Source organism: Patagioenas fasciata, chromosome 6 (assembly GCF_037038585.1).
Source record: "Patagioenas fasciata isolate bPatFas1 chromosome 6, bPatFas1.hap1, whole genome shotgun sequence".
Classification (NCBI taxonomy): domain Eukaryota; kingdom Metazoa; phylum Chordata; class Aves; order Columbiformes; family Columbidae; genus Patagioenas; species Patagioenas fasciata.
Window position 1 is genome coordinate 38,982,423 of NC_092525.1, and position 24,741 is coordinate 39,007,163.

The following is a 24,741-nucleotide window of genomic DNA, read 5'->3' on the forward strand; positions in this document are numbered from 1 at the left end:
CTCATCAAAATGCCCAATTGAGCAATCTACTGAAATGAACTAGAATTTTCCTGGCTAATCTAAATTGGGGCAGGGGTTAATTTAATACACTTAGTTTTTATTGCAGCTATTTAGCAACTGCAATTTATTTTCATATATTGATTTTAAAACTAGCTATTCCTGCTGTAAAATTCTAACATTTTTCCCCCTCCTGGATTGTAGTTCCTCCCAGTTTCCAAAAGCCTTATAAGAAATGGGAAGCTGGTAACATGGTTGATGCAGGACGAGGTGGAGAAAGTAAAGATGTGATAGTCAACAATCCCCTTTCACTCTACTGTGAGACCAATGCTGTTCCTCCTCCGGTTCTCACCTGGTATAAAGACGGCTCTCCTCTGAGCTCTAGCGATAAAGTACTAATATTACCAGGTGAGTATTAAAATGTAACTCTCTGACCTTCAGAAATGGCATTAGTACTAGTATTTGTGTAGTAATAACAAACCTTTCCCCTTCAAAACACTACATTAATGTTCTTTTCAGACTGTCTTGACTGGAAAAATTTCTCTGGTCCCTGAAAGAAGGAAACAGCTTGTTTCCTTCTTTCATTTAAAAAGTAGCTCCTAAAAGAGTGAATGTGACCATTTAATTTTCATGTGCGGTGTTGAAAAATAAAATACAGCAATGATCCCTTCTTTCTGCTGTGTTCCTGATTTATTTCCTTATTAAGTTTTGTTTTGGCAAAGTCAGAATTAGAGTAGTAAAGCCTCTTAACCAGAGAGTGAGGCATAGAAATAATTTTCCAGTAGAAAAATGGCTGTGAACTCGTACATAACCTCATATGGGAAAGGGAGAGAGGTGCTAAAAATGCAGAAGGTACAAATATAATAGTTCTCTGTCACCTTGCTGAGAAATATTTCTGGTTTCAATTGAAGAATAACTTCTGGCTGCATATTGCTGAAGAACATGATTCCTTTCTGTGGAATTAATTACTCTTTTCTACCATTTCAATATGAACGTTGCTGAATTCCAAGTATCTGCCAGTTGAAAAAGTAGCTAGGAAATAATCTTTAGTTCCTTATAATTCAGAACAAATGCTTGACCATTTATAAATCTGCTTGCTCAGGTCTCTGGTGAAATGTGGTGTGGAAATGATGGAAACTGCTTGATGCTACGTTTAAATCTTTACTGTGTTTCCTTGCAGGAGGCCGAGTGCTGCAGATCCCACGGGCACAGGCGGAAGATGCCGGGAGATACACGTGTGTGGCGGTTAACGAAGCCGGGGAGGATTCCATTCATTACGACGTCCGCGTGCTCCGTGAGCTTCCCTGCTTTCCTTTGCCTTTTCAATCCCCTAAAGTGTTGTGTGGAAAGCAATGAAGCGTTGCAGGCTAGGTTTACTTAATGCTTTTAAAGTTTAGAAATTCTATATGTTTGTAAACTACAAAAGAAATGTGTTTACATAGGGTGCTAGAGTTTTGTAGAAAATAGAAGTATACATGAAAATATGAAGTATGCGTGAAAATAGAAGTATACAGAATTGCATGAAAATAATGTTGTTAGTTTAGTCTGGTTTTAGGTTATTGTTGTAGGAACTCAGTTGCATTATCCCTAACACACTTCACTAGAGAGAAAAAATACTTAACTAGAAATTTAGGTTTTATCCTGGTATTTCTTGTTCCTTCTCCAGTTTCCAGTTCACAATTCTGACTTACTAGACTATTCTCTCCCCTTGTTTTGATCATTTTCTAAAACACCTGCAAAACTCCCAAAGGCTTAAGGGAACTGGTGATTTAGATCAGCCATTGAGTAGCTGCAGAATCCATTTTGTATGTTCTGTTTACAGACATTGCACAGAAAGCTTTCCTTTGTACTCAAGGTTTTTGCCTTGGGAAACACTTATTTCTTTACCGAAATTTCTGTATCTACCACTGAGAACACTGATTTGTTGTTAGGAAGGGATCCTAGCTTGGGAATCCTACCTTGGGAATCCTCTTTTGTCCTGGCAGCAAAGAACATGACAGACTAGCTGCAAAATTCGTTTTCACCTCTTCTTCTTTATGGCTGCTGTGAATAAGCTCACTTTTCTCCCCCAGTTCCAGCTGAACTACTTGTGGGATTGTATTATCTTTTGCTATGTTCACCAGAGATTTCAGTACTTTCCTATGAAAAAATTATCTAAAAGATTGGAGGGCAAATGAAACAAATAATCAAATATATCAAGAAATACATTCCAAAAAATTAAAATAAAATAAAACAAACACTGGGAGACACCAAGTCACAGTATTCTTGTCACATTTTGCTGGTTTGCAGTACCCCCATCCATCAGCGGAGCGGAGGGCGACCTGCCCGAAGAAGTGACGGTGCTGGTGCACAAAGCTGCGGCGCTGGACTGTGTCACCAGTGGCAGCCCCGCTCCGAGCATCACCTGGCAGAAGGACGGCCACCTCCTCAGAGAAGACGCCAAACACACGTTCCTATCCAACGGGAGGAGGTTACAGGTGGCTCTCAGGGAATCACTGATTTTTAGCATTGCAAACACAAGCTGCCCATGAAGATAAAACTGTTTAGATTTGCTGAATATAAGATGCTGATTTTTTTTGTTAACCATGTTCTGCGAACCTAAGGGCTTTTTGTCTCTTGTCACTGTCCCTCAGCTGCCCCTTCTTGCTCCTGTGGAGTTCCCTCGGTTGTGCTGATCCATCTCTCTATGGGGTTGTGCTGTGAACTGCAGCAGGGAGATCACTCGGTTTAAAATACACTTGAGTTATGTGGAGAATGACTTGTCAGTTTTGTCCAAGTTTCCCTAAGAGAGATTCATTATTAGAAAATGTGCTTTTTAATTTAAAGAAAATAGTGAATTCTGAAGAACATACCCACCCCCCCATGGATGGATGATACTGGATGAAACTGTTAAAACAGAGCACTGAGCTTAATTGTCTCAATTTCTGTAGCATGATCTAAGAGTACAATAAAAATAAAAACCAGATAGAACACAAAGATTTTTATTTCAAATATTTAGTGAATAGATGTTTTGTTACGCACTTTAATCGAATTTAATGTGAAAGATCCTGTGGTGACTTTTCTGGAGATTTGAGATGCACAGATGTGCGTAGTAGATTCTGAAAGGAGGAGCATCAGTGGCAGTTTTTCAAATGGATTCTTTCATAACACTGCAAAAGCATTAGTAAAAAACTCAATGAAACAAAAGCAAATGCAGGCTCACAGGTCTCAAAGACCCCACGTTCTTTGGGGAGGCACCAAAACTTGATGCTTTAACAGTCAGCTGTCTTATATATTCCTTTAACAACAATCTTGTTTCTTTTTCTTAGATTTTGAATTCCCAAATAACAGACACTGGCAGGTATGTCTGCATCGTGGAAAACATAGCTGGAAGTGCCAAGAAGTATTTTAACCTCAATGTTCATGGTAAGTACAGTAACCCATAATTTTCTGGTTATCTTCTTTCAAATAGTAGTTCAGCTTGAATGTGTTAATTTTAGAGTGCTTAGGCAGATGCTTAGTAAGTTGTCTTTTTGGGTGTAATGGAGATTCTAAGGCACTGGAATCTCCAAGTACCTTGGCAAAATGTAGTTTGCGATACCCCGTGGCTTCACCTCTTTATATGTATTCCATGTAGATGGAAATCAGATCTTGCTAAGCCCTGAAATCATGACTAACAAACTGCTAACAGAGAGATATGGCATTGCAAAAGCTTACTTTGAAAAATTTCTCCTTTAAGATTCCTTTCTGGGTGGTTTTTTTTGTTTATTGGAGTTTGTAGTTTTTGTTGCTCAGGGTGGTTTTGTGATTGGTTTTTCTTTTTTTGGTTGTGGTGTTGACTTTTTGGGGGGGGTGTTTGGCAGAGGTTTTGGTGGGGGTTTTTGTTTGTTTGTTTGTTTGATGTTGTTGAGTTAGAGTAGGATTAAAATAAATTTGAGCATTTGATATCACAAGCCTAAAAGAAATACAATCAAGAAATTAAGACATTTCCCATTATTTTGAGAAAACAGTCTCTCTACCAACTCCCTGTACCTCTTCTGACAGCTTCAGAAAATTGGGAAGTCTCTAATTCATATTTCAAAGTTAACCTTAACTTCTTAGGTTTCTACCACTATTCTTTTCACCACTTTCAGCTTCCCATTCTGAAGATTATTCCATTATTCCCATAAATTCATCTGCACCATTACATAATAAAACCTACCCAAGATGCATCTTTATCTACTTTCACAATACAATTTGGAGACTTGTATCACGGTCTGCTCCATATGATCAATCCCCTTTTCACATCCTCATTGGCTGGCTGACCTTCTGTATTACGAACTAGATATTATAGAAGTGCTATCTTCTCTCTCCCTCGCTTAAATGTAGTACCAGCATCCAAGGAATTTGATGATTCAAGCTAGTACATACCAAATAAATAAATTTTGTTCTCATTCACACATGCAGCAGATTTACAGACTAAAAGAAACAAATGTGTGGTACTTTTCTCTACTCAGTAATAGAATTAGACAGAAGTGGTGTTGTCCTGGGAAGAATTTGCCCTGCAGTTGTTCTCCAACAAGTTATTTTCTGTCCGTGGAGTCTGTCCAGATTTCCTGATGTTTGAGTTTGGATTTGAAATCAAAACATTTTGCTTTCCTTGACATTTGTGTTTTAATTTAAACTTCTTGTGTTTAAAATATTTGTTTATAATGACCACAGTCTAATACTATTATATTAAAAGAAATATTTGCATGAAGCTTCAATTCTAGCTCAACAGTATGACTAATTTAGGTCTATTAATCTCAAATTTAGGTCTATTAATCTCTAATTTGAAAAATTAGAAAAGAGCTATTCAGGAAAGGACCACCCAGGGTCAAGCACTGATGAAATTGCATTATCATCACTAAGCAGCATGATCTATTGTTTTGTCAGTGCCAAAACCAGGTTATTTTCCAACATTTTTCTATGTTTCTAATTTAAACAAATATTAAACAAGATGCTCTTTAATTAGTTGAAAACTCCACTTCTTGCCTCAAAGGTGAGTAATAAAACGAAAATTAAACCTTCTAGAGTGCTGAAAATTAGCATCCAGTTTTAAAGTCTCGGTCTCTAAACTTAATATATAATATATATAACAAATAGGTACTTTTCCTCACAAGTCTGTGGGACCAGATGGGATCCATCCTAGGGTGATGAGGGAGCTAGCTGAAGAGCTCGCCAAGCCGCTCTCCATCATCTTCCAACAGTCCTGGCTCACTGGGGAGGTCCCATACGATTGGAAATTGGCGAATGTTACCCCAATCCACAAAAAGGGCTGCAAAACTGACCCCGGCAACTCCAGGCCTGTCAGCCTGACCTCAGTGCCTGGCAGGGTTATGGAGCAGATCATCCTGAATGCAATCACACAGCACCTTCAGGATGGACAAGGGATCAGACCCAGCCAGCATGGGTTTAGGAGGGGCAGGTCCTGTCTGACCAACCTGATCTCCTTTTATGGTCAGGTGACCCACCTGGTGGATGAGGGGAAAGCTGTAGATGTGGTCTGTCTAGACTGCAGCAAAGCCTTTGACACTGTCTCCCATAATATACTCCTTCAAAAGCTGGCAGCCCGTGGCTTGGACAAGTGCACTCTCTGCTGGGTTAAGAACTGGCTGGAGGGCTGGGCCCAGGGAGTGCTGGTGAATGGGGCTGCATCCAGCTGGCGGCCAGTCACTAGTGGTGTCCCCAGGGGTCAGTGCTGGGTCCAGTCCTGTTTAACATCTTTATTGATTACTTAGATGAGGGGATTGAGACCATCATCAGCAAATTTGCTGATGACACCAAGTTGGGAGGGAGTGTGGAGCTGCTGGAAGGCAGAAGGGCTCTGCAGAGAGATCTGGATAGATTGGAAAAATGGGCTGATTCCAGTGAGATGAAGTTCAGCAAGGCCAAGTGCCAGGTCCTGCGCTTTGGCCACAACAACCCCCTGCAGTGCTCCAGGCTGGCACAGCGTGGCTGGAGAGCAGTCAGGCAAAAAGGGACCTGGGGGGACTAATGGACAGGAAGCTCAATATGAGCCAACGGTGTGCCCAGGTGGCCAAGAAGGCCAATGGTATCCTGTCCTGTATCCAAAATAGCGTGGTCAGCAGGACAAGTGCAGTGATCCTTCCCCTGTACTCTGCATTGGGGAGGCCACACCTGGAGTATTGTGTTCAGTTCTGGGCCCCTCAGCTCAGGAAAGAGATTGAAGTGCTGGAGCGGGTCCAGAGAAGAGCAACAAGACTGGGGAAGAGACTCGAACACAAGCCCTATGGGGAGAGGCTGAGGGAGCTGGGCTTGTTCAGTCTGGAGAAGAGGAGGCTTAGAGCTGAGCTCAGCACTCTCTAGAACGACCTGAAGGGCAGTTCTAGCCAGGGGGGGATTGGGCTCTTCTCCCGGGCAGTCAGCAATAGGACAAGGGAGCATGGGCTTCAACTCTGCCAGGGGAGATTTAGGCTGGAGATTAGAAAGCAATTCTGTGCAGAGAGAGTGGTCGGGCATTGGAATGGCTGCCCAGGGAGGTGCTGGACTCACCGGCCCTGGAGGTTTGTAAACTGAGATTGGACATGGCACTTAGTGCCATGATCTGGGCAATGGACTGGAGTTGGACGAAGGGTTGGACTGGATGATCTCTGAGGTCTTTTCCAACCCAGTCCATTCTGTGATTCCCACTGAATACCCAGGTAGAGCCCATTACTGTATCTGTATGTAGATTACCTGTGGTGCACAGGCCATGAGGGCTGCAGGATTTGAAATTTACCATTGATATAGTTAAGCAAAATTCATTAAAAGATAGCTCAGATTTGACCCTGTGTATTTAGTTGCCCACTGTCTTGCACTGCCAATAGTCACATCTGTGGGAAAGTAACTGTAAAAGTAAATACGCTATAAAATGTCATCGGATCAGAATTCTCCAGTTATTTGTCAAGCATTTCATGCTCATCATCAGGGAAATAACCTTTAGTTATTCCAAGTTGAAAAATATGGGACAAATTCACCCATTTACGTTGACTCCACTCGTTCCTGCAGTGCCACCAAGGAGCAATAAACTTGTCTTAATGACTCTTTTGTGTCAGTCAAGTGACAGAAAACAGCTGGAGCATTTCTGGCATAGGGTCCAAAATACTTGAACATTTCTGTCTTTGAAGAGGAGGATTCCATGTGTTCTTTGGAATGATTTTTCCACCCTATAGAGCCAAGAACATGCTTTTGCTTTCCTCTTAAGTGTTTTATAGATCCCCGCTGCAAAAACATGGAAACGAAAACTTGGGGTTTATTGAAAGCAAGAGATTTACAGTTATTTCATTTTAAACGGTTCTTGTAGAAAGGTCAAATGTCAAAATATTCTTGTCTTTAAAAATACCGGGACTTGTAAGCTTAAAAATGCACCCCTTAGAGCAATGCTTGCATGCCAGAATTTTAAACAACAGGTTAGCCTGGTTAACCAAAGAACTCTGAACTGCGTCAGAAGAAGTCACTTCTGGTTCTCCATAATGAGAAAATGGATCATTTCAGAAAGGAGTAATACAGTATCAGGAAGAAATGATACTTGTCATCCTACATATCCTGACAAAGTGAATTTAATCTCTCCTGCCTTATGCACCAATATCCTATGAGTACGGTGTTTTAAAACTGGTAACGCATTAGTCAGGATCTGTGGGATCTCTTACAGGTTGATTAGCCTTCCCAAATCCCAAGCACAGAAGGACTGCAAATTAAAGAATTTCTTTTTTTGTGAAGTATAGGAACAGCAATGACCATTAGGTTGACTTCAGTCATATTTCCAGATACATCCAAAAATCCAGCGGATCCATTCATAGGATGGGAAAGATTTTTGCAACTTGACCCCTTGGCAAAACTCAGCAATTCAGCGTTATTTGAGTAAATCAGGATCTTGTGGAATATTGTTTGCTGGCGCAATAGTAGGTACCATTAATGTCTTTCTCTCCACAGTTCCTCCAAGCGTTGTCGGTGCTAATCCTGAGAATTTGACTGTGGTGGTGAATAATTTCATCTCGCTGACTTGCGAGGTCACTGGCTTTCCACCTCCTGATCTCAGCTGGCTCAAGAACGGAAAACCTCTCAGTTCAAATGCCAATGCTTTTGTTGTACCTGGTGAGACCTTTGCGCTCAATTTCTGTCTGTTTTGTCTTGATAAAGGTGCTGACCATTATTTATCGAGCCAGTGTATTCTTGGTATTACCCCAGTGAGTAGACAAGATGCTTGGCCTACTGCGTTGAATAATTTCTTGGCTGTCGGGTAGGTTCACTTTTTAAAGAAAAGTGGCTCAGACTGAAAGCACTGAAATAAATTGTGTGAAAAAAAAGAGGTCAAGTCAGATAACAGAGGTTCTCTGGTAATAGGTATTGATTAAAGTTGAGCCATGTTGACTCATCTTCCAAAGAAATAATCAGAAATCGTTCTGGAGGCTGAGGTGTAAATTCTGTTGGCATAGGTAACAAAAAGTGAAAACCTTCCCGTTGACTTCAGGAGGAATCTGGTTTAACCCTGCTGAACTCGCAGGAAGAAATCCTGGTGTGCTGAGGTCTCCTTAACCCCTCGATGCTGCCCACTAAATAAATCCCATGAATGTCTGTGGCATTTCTGCTCCTGCTGATTCTCTTCAGCCCAGGGTACCAAGTATTTGTGGTCCAAACTTAGAATTAACAGCGCTAATGAAATTTACCCTGAAATTTTAGTTCTCTTGGCTGGATTTTTTTCCTTTAAGGATTAATGTACCTTAAAAACCAATGGTTTTTTGAATCTGAGGTTAATTTAGTGCCTACACTCAGTTTCTTGGACCTGCAGTTATAAAATAGCATTTGAGATGGATATAATAACCATAGAACAAATCTCAAGCCTTCTCTCTCCCTTCAGGTGCTCGGACTCTTCAGATTCCTCGAGCCAAACTACCAGATGATGGTGAATATACTTGTATTGCCAGAAACCAAGCTGGAGAAAGTCACAAGAAGAGTTTCCTGACTGTCCTTGGTTTGTTTTTTACCATTTTCTGAAATAATATCTACTGCTTTAAAAACTCAGTAGTTTGTATTTATTTTTATTAGGTTGTTTCCTGCCCTCTCACAGAACAGAGGCAGAAATAACTCTGAGTTTCTTCTACAGTGCCCCCAAGCATCAAAGACCACAGTGGAACCTCAGTGACGGTGCTGAACGTGCGAGTGGGCGCCCCCGTGACGTTGGAGTGTGAATCCAACGCTATTCCCCCACCAGTCATCACCTGGTACAAGAACAGGCGCATCATTTCAGAGTCTGCAAATGTGGAGATCTTAGCAGATGGGCAGACGTTACGAATCAAGGGTGCAGAGGTAGGTCAGGCTGGGGGGATGCTGCATCTGCCACTATTCTCTTACTGTTCAGCAATTATTTTACTCTTTATTGGTGTGTTCTGCTAGCGATACGTAGGAAGTATATTTGCTGGAGGCCTTTTGTTCTGTGAAAAGGATCTTGAGTTGACAGAGGCAAACGCTCCTAATATCTCTAAACTGTAGCATTTAAATAAGACTCTATAATGTTTTTTAAAATTTATTTTAGGTTTCTGACACGGGCCAATATGTGTGCAAAGCCATAAATATTGCAGGGCGAGATGATAAAAACTTCCATCTGAATGTTTATGGTGAGTATACTCTGCATTATGTGCACTATTTTTTATATAGTTTTATACTAGTTTTACCATAGACGCTGTAGAGTAGACAATTCAAAATCAGTTGACAAAAATGTTTGGTAACCAAACCATTCTTATCATTTCCATTCAATTAATAGTGCCACCAACTATAGAAGGCCCTGAGGAAGAGTCAGTCAACGAAACTATCAGCAATCCTGTGACCTTTGTATGTGATGCCACTGGAATTCCTCCACCAACGCTAGTGTGGCTTAAGGATGGAAAACCAATAGGTAACATCCTCTCACGCTCTTTTCTGCTCCTTTTTCCCCGCTTTGGGGCACGACTGTGCTATTGGCTGTCTGTTTTTTGATTCTTCTTCATCCATCTCTAGACAGACGCTTAACTGATTGGCATCTTTGTTTTGTTTTGAAATTTTGATGAAAAAAATTCCTCAAGCTGTGTTTGCTCTCAGTGGCCTGGTTTGGAATGACTACTTGTTTACATATTTTCAGAAAACTCCGATTCTCTTGAAGTTCATATTTTATCTGGTGGAAGCAAGCTTCAGATTGCTCGCTCTCAGCTTCTAGACAGTGGAACCTACACATGTATTGCCTCAAATGTAGAGGGAAAAGCTCAGAAAAGTTATGTGCTTTCTATCCAAGGTAAGGCGTGAGCAGAACTGGTTAATCATTGGTTGAGTGTGACACTGTGTCTGTACTGGAGACACTGAAATAACGTAAATGTGGAGAAAAGTGGAGAATTTGGACTATTTGGACTATTTTGGTTGGAAGAGACCCTCAAGATCATCGAGTCCAACCATAACCCACCCCTGGCACTGCCCCATGTCCCTGAGAAACCTCATCTCCATCTGTCCAACCCTCCAGGGATGGTGACTCCAGCACTGGCCTGGGCAGCCTGTTCCAATGCCCCACAGCCCTTTGGGGAAGAAATTGTTCCCCAGATCCAACCTCAACCTCCCCTGGTGCTACCTGAGGTCATTTCCTTTCATCCTGTGGCTTGTTACTTGGCAGAAGAGCCCAACACCCACTTAGCTACAACCTCCTTTCAGGTGGCTGCAGCAACCAGTGGGGAAAAATGGTTAGAGGATTATAGTGCTAGTCAGAAATTTGCATGAAAAAGAATATTCTTAATCTCTGATCATAGGAGAACTTGAAAGCAATCGGGAAGGCTGTGTGTGTTTGCTGCTCGTCACATCCCTCCTCCTGCTGAACACGCAGGCTCTGCTGGCTGTTGGAGTGTGGAGCACCACACATATGTGGTTTCTGGAGCAGTGCTGATGTTGCCTCCTGTCTTTTTAGCCATAGCGAATAGGAGATAGCAAAAAAAAACCCTGGCAGAATTTCCTCATGAAATTTCCACACCCCCCCTGCTCAACTCAGAACCCCTTATTTATTATGGAATTGTCACTCATGCTACAACTGTCTGTTTTGCTCTATTCCTAATGACTCGTGCCCATTAATTGCACTAGTTCCCCCCATGTCCGATAAGATGCTCATGGTGTAGTACCTCCAGCTTTCTGCTGTGCTCCCTTTCTGTGCTGGCAGTGGCTGGTTGAGGAGGAGGCAGCAAATATGGATGAAATTGCTTGAAATGCCCAAAATTTCCTAGTGGGACTGACAGTCTCGATGTGATGGATAGCATGAGAGCCATCCTTGGTTTTTAGGAGAACAGGCCAAACATGGCTGCTGGTTCAGACCAAGTCAATGTGTGGCTGTTAACAGGATGATGGGCTGATGCAATCACAGAAATAATAGAATCATAGAACCTGTATTCTAAGCACATACTCAAGACTTAAACAGGCATTTAATTGTTACAGTGTGTTCTGATGTTTAGTGAAATGGGATTTTGTTGTATTGTTGTACATGTAAGCACTGTTTGAGCTGATAACAGTAGATATTAAATATCATGGCAAAGATACATGGTTTCTTTGATTTTGTAAATTAGCCGTTTTAAGGAATCACGGAAGTGGCTTTGAATTTATCTTTACAGAAGCCCATCTAGAAACAACATAATCACGTACTTTCTGAACTAGGTTTGAATGGAGGTACTGCAATAAATGCTAATACTCACGCGCTACTGCAGTATAACTTTTTATAGTTGAATTATGTTTCTTGCTGATGAGTCTTCTCTTCCCTCCATCGTGGATTTCCAGTTCCTCCCAATATTGTTGGCTCTGAAATGCCCACTGAGGTCAGCGTCCTCCTGGGAGAAAGCATCCAGCTGGTCTGCGATACCGACGGAGTGCCCACGCCTGTTGTGCAATGGCTTAGAGATGGAAAACCCCTTGCCAGCGATGATTTACAAAGAATAAGGCAAGCAAAAATAAGCAGACATTCTATTCTCTTCTTGTATCCTTTTAAATCTCAGAGAGCCCTAAAAAGTATAAAAAAGGGGGCCCTAAGGAGAGAGTGTAAAGAGGTACTGAGTCTTAGGTTAAGAACATTGTCTCCCTCTTTACCTTTTGTAAAATACTTTGTTACTAATTTGATTTTTTTTTTTCTTTCTTTGATACAGAGATAAGTATATATCTATTTCTTTCTCAGTTAATAAGTTCCATTAAAGTTTATCAGGTTCCTTAAATCTTAGTTAGGTCAATGAGTTCCATTAATTTCCTTTGGAGGGGGAAAATCTGAGACATGGAAACATTTTACTCTTGGTACTTTTTGTTACAGGTTTTTCAAAAGCCTGGTTGGAATTGAATCCTAATACAAGGTTAAACAGGGCATCCCTAGGAAAAACTTCCTAGACTATCTCTAATAATAACATTTTGCAGAAAAACAATGGTTCTCTTGCTGAATTCCCAAGAGGATAGAGATGGTTGATTTAAATGTGCAAAAGTGACTGCTTATTTGCCAGGTCATAGGAATACATAAACAAACTCACTGTATTTTATGACCTTCCTTATAGAGTAACTCCAGATGGCAGCACATTAAACGTTGCCAGCGCTCTCGGTTCTGATACAGGAAAATACACTTGTGTGGCTACTAATCCTGCAGGAGAGGAAGACCGAATTTTCAACTTGAATGTATATGGTGAGTTTTCACAGATGCAGAACTGCAGTCTGGTCCATAATCCCGTCTTTGTAAGCGCTCCCAAGACAGGGCCAAGAAATGAATGCCTGTCTTCAGGGTAATACTACAGTCATGTGTTTCCAATTTCATGTACTGTAGATATCACTGTATATTACACAGGATGTTCCGTCAGCGACAAAAGGATTGAAATCGCTGGTGTTTGGGGATAAACAGAATTTAAACAAATTAATTCCTTTGGTGTATTTCATAATAGAGGAATTTTGCTTGCCATGATGTGTTTGTGGTTTTTTTTTTCTTGTAGATTTACTAGGATACTGCTTTCTTCTTGTGTTAATTTATCTTCGCTAATTCCAATCAAAGTACATCAGCTAAAACCCAGAGTAGTAAGATAGGCAACTAATAGTCAAAGGTCCTTATTGTTTAAAGGAAAAGTTGATAGAGTTTTGGATAAAATTCTTTCCTTGCACAATGACTAATGTGAAAGAGGGGCGAGTTCTGCATAGGCAGCATTTATCAGTTTTGTGTCTGTCCCGCTTATGCAGAGACTCAGAATCAGTTAGAATATAAGCAGAGTAGCAAGAGATGACCACTGATATAATAACAATATTGAATGACCCCATCAGATCTTCTGGGGACAGAATGGCATTATGCAACAGTGGAGACTTTTGTGGACAATTTTTCTCAGTTGAAGTTCAAGCAATAACCAATTTAAATGGTCTTATCTCTGTGACTGTCATGCTGCCTGATGGGATCTGCAGTCAGACAGAATGTGGAGCTGCTGTGGCTGGGCCTCCTGTGTGTAGTGAGTCCCCTCTTACCACAAGACCAAAACTTAAAAGCCCATCAAGCAGTTCTGTTAGAATAATCAGCCACAAACCTTAACTAGGCATTTCAAAATTTTCTATATTTAAAAATTAAGTCAGCACATACATCTAGAAGTTAATGAACTAACTTTGCTCTTGCATGATTCTAGCTTTCACTTTTTTAAAGATTTATTAAAGTGGGTAAGTTTGAGTGGCAGCAAACTGCCAGGTCCTATCTGGTGGTTCAGCCCATCCCCTGCATTGTCCTTCTCTTGCCATGAGCTTCAGGCTCTGGGCTCCCTCGTGTCTGCAACAACCTGATCAATCAGACAGATCATTCTACTATCCTTCTGAAGTGCATCTGATTTTATAGATGTAAATGGCTGTTTATTAGTGCTTAATATTGTTGTTAGAGGATTTGCTGGTTAAAAAAATTGGGAGCTTCTCATTGAATTGCCTGCAGGGCATTAGGTGCCGGATTTAGTGCGCGGTAACACATACGGAATGATTTTAAGAGCCAGTTTTAATATCTTCCTTTTCAATATTTACAAAATGTAGTTCCTCCAACAATAGCCAATAATAAAGATGAGGCAGAGGACCTCACTGCCCTTCTGGACACCTCCCTGAATATTGAATGTACTGCTACTGGAACCCCAGCACCACAGATAAACTGGCTAAAGAACGGCCTTCCTCTGTCCATCTCCTCCCAAACCAGGCTGCTGTCAGCTGGGCAGATCCTCAGGTTGGTTTCCATCTTTTTTAACTAGCCAAGTTTTCTGCTCCCTTTTGTTTTATCAGCACAATTCTGCTAGTGTTTTTGGAAGCAAGAATCACATTTGATCCAAACCGTATCGTAATAAAGATAATGCATTCTGTTTACAGCTTGCTTAAAATGATTTTCTCTTTAGGCTTGCCCGAGTACAGATATCTGATACTGGGGTGTACACTTGTGTAGCATCTAACAGGGCCGGAGTGGACAACAAACATTACAGCCTTCATGTTTTTGGTGAGTTTCTTTGAAGTGCTTTATGTACAGAATCTTATTTCTTAAACCTAATATTCGGTTTTCTTTCTGACCAACGCAAAGTTGCAACCAGCCACAAATATATCTTACATAGGTAGTTATTAGGGAAACATTAACTTTTCGATGTGGTGGGGTTTTTTAATGGAAAGCTTTTTAACACTAGAAGAGTCCTTACTTGAATTGGAACCCATAATGTATGGTTTCTAAGTGGATTTTAACACATGCTAAACATGAGTGTAAGTGAGGAAGTGCAAAAAGATGGCTAAATTCCAACTATTTCATATTCAGAATTAACATCTGGGTTGTACTCTGCATGAATCAGATCTTTGTTTCTCGGCAGTACCACCGAGCTTGGATAACGCAGGAGCAACAGAGGATGTGACTGTAGTGAAAGGCGGTTCAGCCTCTATGAAGTGTCTCACGGATGGCACTCCTGTCCCCACCATGTCCTGGTTTAAAAATGGACATCCCTTAAGCCTGGGAGCTCACCTGACATCGAGTAACCAAGGAATGGTCCTTCATTTTGTAAAAGCGGAGATCGGTGACGCAGGCAAATACACTTGTGTAGCATCCAATGAAGCTGGAGACATCAGCAAGCACTTTTCCCTAAAAGTGCTGGGTAAGTGTTCGCCTTTCAGTTAAACAAAGTGCGAGCAGTAAATGAGTATCTACTCAGGACAATTAAAGTCTCTGGGGATAAGGAGTACTTTCAAGAAACATTTACTGTGATAAATGACAGAAATAAGGAAATGGAATATAATCTATCTTTTTTCCCAATGTTTCAGGGTTACTGAAATATGCTATAATTAATAGTAAACTAATCTACAAAGTAATTTGGTTTAAAATAACTGGCTTTGGTTAGTAGAAATTCAGCTTGACAGGTTGACAGCACAGTTGAAGGCACAACAGGTAAAGGACTAATAAAAATTTTCACTGATATTATATAATATATTTTACCTTGGATTATGAAAACATTTTCGAACGAATAATTCCAACTCAGAGAGGCAGGTGGAAATTCCATGAGATACTCTGTGGGTTCACAACACAGTCAGAAATGATACTAATGTAAGCTAATTCTACCAACTCTAAGCACAAGGCTGTGTATCATGTTTTATAGGCTTTTTGAGTCAACGAAGGACTCAAACGTTTTTCCTTCCACAGAACCGCCTCACATCAACGGTTCAGATCAAGCAGAAGAGCTCTCTGTCGTCGTTAACAACCCGCTGGAACTCCTCTGTGTCTCTTCTGGCATTCCAGTCCCCAAAATCTCATGGATGAAGGACGGGCGCCCACTTCTGCAGAATGATAATGTTCATATCCTAAGAGACGTCCTTCGAATAACCAGTGCTCAGGTAGAGTATATGCTTCGAAATAGGCTCAGCTTTGCAAACGGAACTGCCTGCTGTTAGGATCATCCTAAGAAGTGTCATAAAAAGCCTCTATAAAATCATCCACCTGCATTTGTGGTTGGAGAAGGTATTTTCCCATGCAGAACAAGCACCGGTATTAGGGCTTGAGAGTGCTCAAGCATTTCTTCCTCTTCTGAGAGTTATTACTTCAAGTTCATTTCAGTGTTCTGTCATTTTTTTATTTATTGGTATTCCTGTCTTTCTCTGGTTTCATTTCTGGTTTTAGTCTGTATCTATAATCTGTTCTTGTCCATTTCCTGCCTATTATTGCTATCTCTTGCTTTTCTTCTTTTGTATTTTACATTTCCTCCTCAACCTTTTTCCTATTATGTTTGTTTTGCACATGTATAAACCATAGCTTGCAGAGAAGAGTGGCATTTGCAGCCATCTGTGTGCAAGTTAAGAAAAACTAAATAAAGACGATACAAAGACTATCGGATGAATTTGGACAAGGAAAAAAAGCCAGTCCAGGGAAAAATAACCTTCACAAACCTGCCCAATAAACTCAGGCAGCACCACGAATAGAAGAGTTCTTGCTGCAGACACATTATCCAGAGAGATTTTGAGGTCCTGCAGCTCTGAAACCATCTCTGTACAATCCCAGCATGGAAAAATAAAGAAGTCTTCAATAACTTTATTAATTTATTTTCAGGCGTTCCTTTTCTATTTTGTTTGCATTTAAGTGCTGTCTGTTCTATGTTGTCATCAATGTTTGTATTTCAGTTTTTCTGAACTGTTCCCATATTCTGAGGTTTCTGCTGAAGTTGTTGATCTGTTTCTAGGTGGAGGACACAGGAAGATACACGTGTTTGGCATCTAGTCCAGCAGGAGATGATGACAAGGAATATTTAGTAAGGGTGCATGGTAAGTTTAATTTTGGGAAAAAAAATTCCTCAAACCATAAACTACTAAGGTATGTATTAGTATCTCATTAAATAAGCTACATATTAATAAAGAAGTAGTATTTGGTGTTTTGAGAAAATTATATCACACCATATGATCATAATTAACATTTTTAGATAAGGGTAACTATTCTGAATATGATACACAATTAATAGAGCAAGTTCCACCTGATGCATCTGATTTCTGTTATAATTCCAAATCCTACATTTTGAATTCCTAGGAAGGTTATAGGTATCAGTATTCAGTTGGATTCAATTTGTTGTGCTTGCTGAAAAAGGATGTGAATTATACTGATATCTATGATCATCTTAGTTTTTCAGTAGAAAAAGGTAAGAAATGTATTTAGAAATTAATACCTAAAATGTAATGACAGTAAAGGAAGTATAAATGGGACTTCTGCATTACTACCATATGCCTCAGGTTTCTTTTTGAAGATTATATCTCCTATGTTTGTTGATAAACAGTTGATGGAACTTGGGTGATTTCTGCTCCATCTGGCATAAAAACTGGTCATCTCACTGAGAATGGACTTTAAATTAATTTGTGTAATAGTTTCCAGTGTGTGACCTAAGAAACAAATTCATCAGTACAAATGTGATATATTTAACACAGATATTGGAAAGCAGAACTAATTAGTGATACTATAGCTTTGCATTTATTTTATATTTAAGAAATAAATTGGAAATTTTCAGTGAATGATCTTAATGGTAACTCATATGTGTGGTGTTTATTTTTTTTTGCCTTAATTTTTGCAACAGTTCCTCCTAACATTGCTGGTACCAGTGGTCCACAGGACATGACCGTGTTGCAGAACAGACAAGTTATACTGGAATGCAAGTCAGATGCTGTGCCACCTCCCACCATCTCCTGGCTCAAAAATGGAGAAGTTTTAGAGGTATAGTGGTTACGCTATTTGTACTCTTCCTCTGCTCCCTTTAGTTTTTTTACACACAGTGCTCGAGGTTTCTTATTCAGCTCAGTCGCCCCTTCAGTGCAGTCCGAGTTCTGGAGCTTTGAATTCAAGAGCAGCCGAGTAGCCCCAGCACACCCACAGTTAGTCCTGACTAGTCCCTGAAGCCGGGACACGTGTGAAGTGGCCATCCCGCTGTTACTTGTTCTTTTTTCCTTTAGGGGGATCCCTTGCTCCTCCTGGATCCTCTGCACAATGCTAGAAGCCTTTGGTATACTCCTGAATGGCTTCCCAGGAAAGGTAGCTGAGAAAAGACTGCACAACATGTTCCTTTGGGTATATTATGCATCCTCCTATTCTAGTAGCATTTAGAAAAGGATTAAAGTTCTTAACGTTGGAAAAAAAAAAAAATGGGTTCCTATTCACCACAGTTTTGTATCAAGTGCATCTTTTTCACCCAGAATTCCAGGTAGTCCCATGTTAAGGCATCAAGCCTTTGCTGGTTGAGAGACAGCAAGATGAGGGTGGTTGATAGAAAAATAATTTTTTACTTTGCATCCTCTACTCTGGGATCACTCAGAAACCAGGTGCTTTCAGTTTGAAACACTTAATTTCAGTTATTAATTGAGCTTATTTAATTGATATTTTTTCCTCAATTGATCTTTATTCGTTAATGAAGAGGATGCAAATTCAGCTTATTAATTGTATCTCCTCTAACTGTAGTCCATCAGTAGTCTTTGCCCAAAGTTCTGCTTATGTGCTTTCCTTCTGACGTGCCATTCTTCAGCCTCGTTCTCTGTTGTAAATTTAGAAGAATGAAATGTTAGTGGAAGACATAAGAACATAGTGGGCAATCATGCCTTACCAAGTGCTGCTAGGGAATGTTACCTGAATATAGCACAAGAACTAACTAGTTCTACAGAAACACTCTTCTTCTGAATGGTTAATTCTTTAATTGGCTGGTGATTTATACATATATATATATATAATATAATTTTTTAAGAAAGCAAGGTTGAACAAGGCTTGGAAGTTAAGTATGTGAATACTTTTTCCCTCTGTGTTCCTTGGAAAGCTTGTGTTTTAAAAGCAGTAATTAATGAAAATAAACCACGAAAAGAAGCCGCTGTTGCAGATATTCCCCAGAAAACAAAGCACGAGAGGAACACTATGATAGATGTATGTACTCAGCTGACAACCTGTGAATTCACTTTTGTCTTCTCATGCCTCATGAATTGATGTCAGTGTGTTGTGGGCTGAGTCACCTTGCTTGGTCAGTCCCTGCCTTTTGGTTTATAATAGAGTAGGGAATTTCAATCTCTACAGTCGGCTTTTCTCCAGCACTGAATTTAAGTTACACATTTAGTTTAGACTTGGTTTGTCATGTGTCATTTAAGTAGCAGACTCAGGTTTATTCTGTTCCACACCATCCTTTTCATTCTCCAGCTTTATATAAATACATACTCCAGACACCAGGAAAACATTAGTGTCCTCCTGAATGCCCGGGTGCTTTCTCAACCTCAAGGAAGTGCAATAACCTACTAACACTAAGCAACTGGGGAAGAGCTCTCCTCATGTGCAGAAGTAGAGATCCTCTGGGGCGTATTATCCTCCTCATCTGGGAAAAATTCAGGTTTCACAGTGACAAGAGCGGACTGGAGAAAGTCAGGTTTTCAGGTTGCAGTGTTATTTCAATTTAAATCATCACTGCTTCTTGTAAAACAGCTTTGTGGTGGAGGGTGTCATTCCTCCTGGTTCTGTTGCCTTGCACTGTGCACGTTTTGAGGTCTCTTCTAGATATCTGTACGTTTAATGCTATAATGCTGCAGCCCCACCAGTTTTGATAGCAGAACTGTAGAAAGATCTAACCTCTAGGTGCTTTGGAGTCTTTGCACTCTTCATGGATTTGGAAATGCACTTTGAGTGTTACGAAAAGTAGGTAGGAGCATCTTGACCTAATCTGGCTTTAAATAAACACTGAAAGAATTGCTGAATTTCTCAAAGGTGGGGTTTTCTGCCATACCATGAGTAGAGCATAAGCAGTAAATGATCCCTTCATTGCCTGCTTTTTGTCACCTATATGCCTCTGTGTTTAGAAACTAATAGCACAGGCTGTGTACTCAATGGGAAATCCCAGTTATTACCCCAAATCTGGCTGTCTGTAACCCACATTTCACCTGTGAGGCTCCAGCACCGCTTTTACTCAGCACTGGTAGTCTTACCAAGTTGGTGCCTCATATGAGCCCTGCCTGCTAGGGTAGTAGTGCAGACCCAGAGGAGTTTCTCCTCTCTGTTGTAGCTGCTGTTCTCAGAGCTTCCAGCCAAAAGAGCAGATGGGAACAGCAGCTTTCCATTTATTTCATCGAAAGTGTGGGTAGCACTTACTGGAAAAGTTTGAGCTTCTATTCTTTTTCTACTGTTTTTTTATCAGATGTTTGAACCCTTGTCGTTGATATTACTGTCAGTCGTTTGTGCAGATCTGACCCAGACTGGTTGTGGTAAAAAAAGCTTTGAGTTCAAAGGGCTGCTTAGCAGGTGCTCTGGAGCCGTCACGGAGCTGAGAAGAGCAGTATCCTCATTGTGAGAAATGCTGGCTAAGAAACTTAGTTTGTGCTGCCTCCCACCTGATCAAGACTGTGATGTTTGAAGAACAGTGTAGAAAATCTCATATTTCTTCTGCCTGTAGTGTACATGGATTTAAAAAAATCAATAAATTCATTGTGTGCTATAGGATTTTCCATGAAAACACAAAAGCCCTTTGGCTATGTAACCCCAAAAAGCTGTCTTATGCAGGCACAAATCCAAGTAGGGGTGCCAAGGGAAAACCACTAAGCAATGATAATTTTTTAAAACTTTGTTTACCCTATTATGTTAACAGATGTAAACAAAGTTAAGCCAGCAACTAATTCAGTCTCTGGTTTATTTTCTGCCTACTTTCATGGCTTTTATTACTCTGCAATGACAGAATCGTCTGTCTTAATGAAGAGAACAATGATAAGAGTTAAATTTGTCAAACTCTCTTTCCCTTAGGGAAGTCCTCGGGTTCGAATCCTCTCCAGCGGGCGATACCTGCAGATCAACAACGCTGACCTCAGCGATACAGCGAGCTATACGTGTGTGGCAAGTAACATCGCAGGAAAAACGACCAGGGAGTTCCTGCTGACAGTACACGGTAAAATCACGGACGCGGTCTTGTGCATTTTGATCTTTCCATGATATTTCTGCAGGAGTTTAAATGGCAAGAAGGAAGCAGTAGGAGTCTCTTTGTAGCCAAGCTCTGGCCGCTTAGGCTGTGTCTAAACTGTGTGTGTTGTGTTCTGTGTGCCACCATCAGAGTCCACAGCTGTCCCTCCGGCTAAAGGACCTGTTGGGGACTCTCTGGGGCTCTCCCTCCATCCCTCTGTCCTACTAATTATAGATTATTTGCAAAGACACTACTGCTGTTGGAGGGTGCTGGGCATCCAGCCATCATCCTGATCCCGAATCAGGATGTGAGTGAACGTCCCAATCTAGGACTGAGAAATGCTTTTGGACAAATGTAGAGAAATTCTTAAAAGCACATGGCTGGCACCCTGGGGTACTCGGTTTCATAGCTGGCTTGGCCACCAGTTTTGTAAGTTATTTGAAAATTGTGGCTTGTTCTCTGCACCTGTAAGCAAGAGACAGCAGGGAGATGGGGCTTGAAGGGCCCTACACACTCAATATTTGTCCTGAAAGTAATTTTAAACCTGTTTATTTTCTCACCTCCGGTCTGATGAGAAACTATTCTATTCTCACACTCAGGTGATGATAAGAAACTTTTTTCCTGTATCTGTCTGTTCACAACCCAACCATATGTACCTGCATTACACTATGCCCACCTAGTGACTCTCCTTACTGGTCCAATTAAAATTCTTCTTTCTCCTTAATTTTTAATTATGAAACAAGGATATCACTACAGCCTTATTGTACTGAATTAAACACGCTGAGCTCTTTTACTGTTTTAGCTATGTGATAACCTTTGCAGTAACTTTCAAAGATGATCTTTACAGCGCATTTCAGACAAACTTTCTTTTTCATTCCCTACTGCATCACGGCCAATTATTGTGCACTACACAAAATGGTAAGAAACTTGTTTTTGTCATTGCACTCATTCATATATCTGTTAGTGCACCTGTGTTTTCATGTGTTTAGTTTCAGTCATTGCAGCACAAGGTTTATTCCTTGTATTACCAGTGATTTTCCCTTTGCAGTGGCTCCTACGATCCGAAGTGGTCCTCAGACTGCTGCTGTGCGATTAAATGCTTCTGCTGTTCTGGAGTGTGCTGCAGAAGGAGTACCGACCCCAAGAGTTACGTGGAGGAAGGATGGGGCTGTTTTTACTGGAAACAACACAAGGTATTGTCTAAAAGTCAGCATAAATATTATTCATTAATTCTTAAGAATTTATTAGCTGCAGAAAGCTTAATTAGGTGTCTGCTGCTTGTGAATTAGTTTTGTTTTCACAGATCAGAACTAATATTTGAACTATCATCTTGACTAGACCCAAAGGTGGAAAACACTGTGATGGAAACTGTAACAAAAAGTGTTCTACAAACAACTTTTCATAGCGGTACCGAACGTTTCATCCTTTTATTCTTAAAAAGGACAAAAAAGCCTCCTCTGACAACAAAATATAATAATTCTTCTGATATTACAGATTATGAACAGGAAACATGAAAGATCTTTATTTTTTTTTATACAGTTTTGGGATGAAGCCAAGCAGTTAATGCAGACTAAAAGCTACTCAAGTGTGCTCTGTAGTTTCTAATATGTAAAACTTCTATGCGTGTTCTAGCACCAACTTTTATTATAGTGAATGGTTTCTATCTTCGGATTGTTTTAAGGGGAAAGATTTTGGTATTTTCTAGAACTGAGTAAATGCTAAAGAATTCAGTTACATTTCAAAGAAACAAGAAAATGTAAAAGCATCAATTTGGGTTTCTTAAGGCTAAATGAGAAACCATAAAAAAGGGCTTTTGGATATTTTCTGCAAATCTGTCATCATTTATGTGAAATCACTGTGTCAGCTGGATTTCATAATTTCTCTGGAAAACAGATGCACTGGGAAAGAGTGAAGTCAGAATAAGCACAAAACACGAGAAAACTCCCTGTGCCCAAATTAAGCCACCGCACGTTTAGGCTTTTTGTTGGGTACCCTGAGTCTCTTCCTTCCACGGTACCAGGATAGCCTATGGTTCTGTTGATGGATAGTGGAAACAATATAAGGCATTGTTTCAGATACTCCATGGCAGAGGACGGGTCTCTACACATCCACTCAGCGCACGTTACCGACACAGGAAGATACGTGTGTATGGCAACCAACGCAGCTGGCACAGAACGCAAGCAAATCGATCTGCAGGTTCTTGGTAAAGAGTTTTGGTTTTAAATATTTTCTGTTCTGCTAGATCCAATGTTAAGTTCAGCCCCTTTATAGCCTTGGGAATACAACCCAGGTGTTCATGAAATGAAAATACTTATTCCTTTTGCACTGGATCTAGAAAGACTTGATACATCCTATGCTATATATTTAGTAAGTTTACTACTGTCAGTTTACTCTTTTATAAAAAAATCAAGGCTGTTCATTTCTCTCTATATAGGTAAGGGGTGGGGTGTGCACGTATATATAATTATTCTGAATAATTAGGCTTTGTTTGTCTTTAGTCCCTCCAACTATTGCTCCTGGACAGACGAACATTACAGTTACTGTAAACGTGCAGACCACTTTGCCCTGTGAAACCACTGGAATTCCCAGACCAGCAATTCGCTGGAAAAAGAATGGGCATCTGCTCAGTGTTGACCAGAACCAGAATACATACAGGTGAGAAATGTTTTCTTTTCACTGTGGGTTTAAAGTTTTCAGGGATGATTTTGGCGCTATAAAAATCTAGCCGTGCTCAAATGTAATCTTGTATAGCCAGCAATTTCAGCGCTCTGATTGCCTGAGAAGAAAAGAAGTATTTCAATGGCTTTTACTTTCTTCTCTTTTCTTTGTTCAGACTTCTATCTTCAGGTTCCTTAGTAATCATTTCTCCCACTGTGGATGACACTGCTGTCTATGAGTGCTCTGTGTCAAATGATGCAGGAGAAGATCAAAGAGCAGTTGAGCTCACTGTTCAAGGTAGAGGGGATATTGCTATTACATGTGTACGGCACCCAGAATGTCTTTGGGGCACTGAGATGAGATTTTTATATCATTCTTTTATGTTACTGATGTCCATAAGTCTCTGGTATTCCCAAGAAAGCTAAGTTATTTCCGAAAATTCATAAAAATGAAAACGGACAAGTAACCTTTACACTCGTCTTCATTTTTAGTGCCCCCGTCCATAGCAGATGAAGCCACAGAGCTTTTGGTAACAAAGCTGTCTCCGGCAATGATTTCCTGCACCGCCTCAGGGGTTCCTGCCCCCTCAGTTCGTTGGACCAAAAATGGCATGAAGTTACTTCCCAGAGGAGATGGCTACAGAATTCTCTCTTCAGGTACTGTGCATGACCGGAGCTCAGCCACAGAGAACCAGTGAAAGGGTGTGATTGAGAAAATAATTAACTTAAATGCAATCAATCTCCAGTTTCTTAGAATAAAAATACAGACCCCTTCTGATGGATGCTGTAAGGCAGTTTTTCTGTGAATACAGGATACTGCTGTAGGTTCTAACGCTCGCTCTCTCTGCCGCAGGTGCTGTTGACATACCCGCCGCTCAGTTGGCCCATGCGGGGCGATACACCTGCGAGGCGCGCAACACCGCTGGCTCCGCTCACCGTCACGTCACGCTTCACGTCCAGGGTAAGATGGGAACCTGAAAAAAAGGCTCATTCTGTCAGTAAACGCTGCCTTTGAATACATCCCTATGCTGCAGAGTAACGGTGAGGGCAGAGTGCACCGACACTACTGTCTTGCTCAACTGAATTAGAGATTAATCGCAAAGACACTACTCTGCATGATACAACTCTCAGACCCCAGATAGAGCCCCCCAGTCCATGCTGCTGAATTTTATTTTTGTAAGGTTTTTGTGTTTTCCTTTTTT

General features: G+C 40.7%; 1 protein-coding gene and 1 long non-coding RNA gene across 3 annotated transcripts in view; one reads left to right on the forward strand and one right to left on the reverse strand.

Annotated features, from left to right (window-relative positions):
- The window catches only part of HMCN1 (hemicentin 1), a 186,131-nt gene that overhangs the window by 132,792 nt on the left and 28,598 nt on the right, over positions 1-24,741 (forward strand). The window contains exons 54-78 of the mRNA XM_065841673.2: positions 202-405; positions 1,178-1,291; positions 2,287-2,474; positions 3,306-3,402; positions 7,930-8,091; positions 8,855-8,968; positions 9,101-9,303; positions 9,530-9,611; positions 9,758-9,889; positions 10,112-10,261; positions 11,773-11,932; positions 12,528-12,652; positions 14,014-14,197; positions 14,364-14,461; positions 14,820-15,098; positions 15,641-15,831; positions 16,671-16,752; positions 17,550-17,686; positions 20,729-20,870; positions 21,931-22,075; positions 22,958-23,085; positions 23,381-23,537; positions 23,716-23,837; positions 24,032-24,196; positions 24,393-24,500. Coding sequence (XP_065697745.2) covers positions 202-405; positions 1,178-1,291; positions 2,287-2,474; positions 3,306-3,402; positions 7,930-8,091; positions 8,855-8,968; positions 9,101-9,303; positions 9,530-9,611; positions 9,758-9,889; positions 10,112-10,261; positions 11,773-11,932; positions 12,528-12,652; positions 14,014-14,197; positions 14,364-14,461; positions 14,820-15,098; positions 15,641-15,831; positions 16,671-16,752; positions 17,550-17,686; positions 20,729-20,870; positions 21,931-22,075; positions 22,958-23,085; positions 23,381-23,537; positions 23,716-23,837; positions 24,032-24,196; positions 24,393-24,500 — 3,669 coding nt within the window. The remainder of the gene's footprint in view (positions 1-201; positions 406-1,177; positions 1,292-2,286; positions 2,475-3,305; positions 3,403-7,929; positions 8,092-8,854; positions 8,969-9,100; positions 9,304-9,529; positions 9,612-9,757; positions 9,890-10,111; positions 10,262-11,772; positions 11,933-12,527; positions 12,653-14,013; positions 14,198-14,363; positions 14,462-14,819; positions 15,099-15,640; positions 15,832-16,670; positions 16,753-17,549; positions 17,687-20,728; positions 20,871-21,930; positions 22,076-22,957; positions 23,086-23,380; positions 23,538-23,715; positions 23,838-24,031; positions 24,197-24,392; positions 24,501-24,741) is intronic.
- The window catches only part of LOC139828320 (uncharacterized), a 66,213-nt gene continuing 63,782 nt past the window's right edge, over positions 22,311-24,741 (reverse strand). For both annotated transcript variants that reach the window (XR_011739831.1, XR_011739829.1), the window contains one exon: positions 22,311-24,513. This is a non-coding gene — a long non-coding RNA (uncharacterized lncRNA). The remainder of the gene's footprint in view (positions 24,514-24,741) is intronic.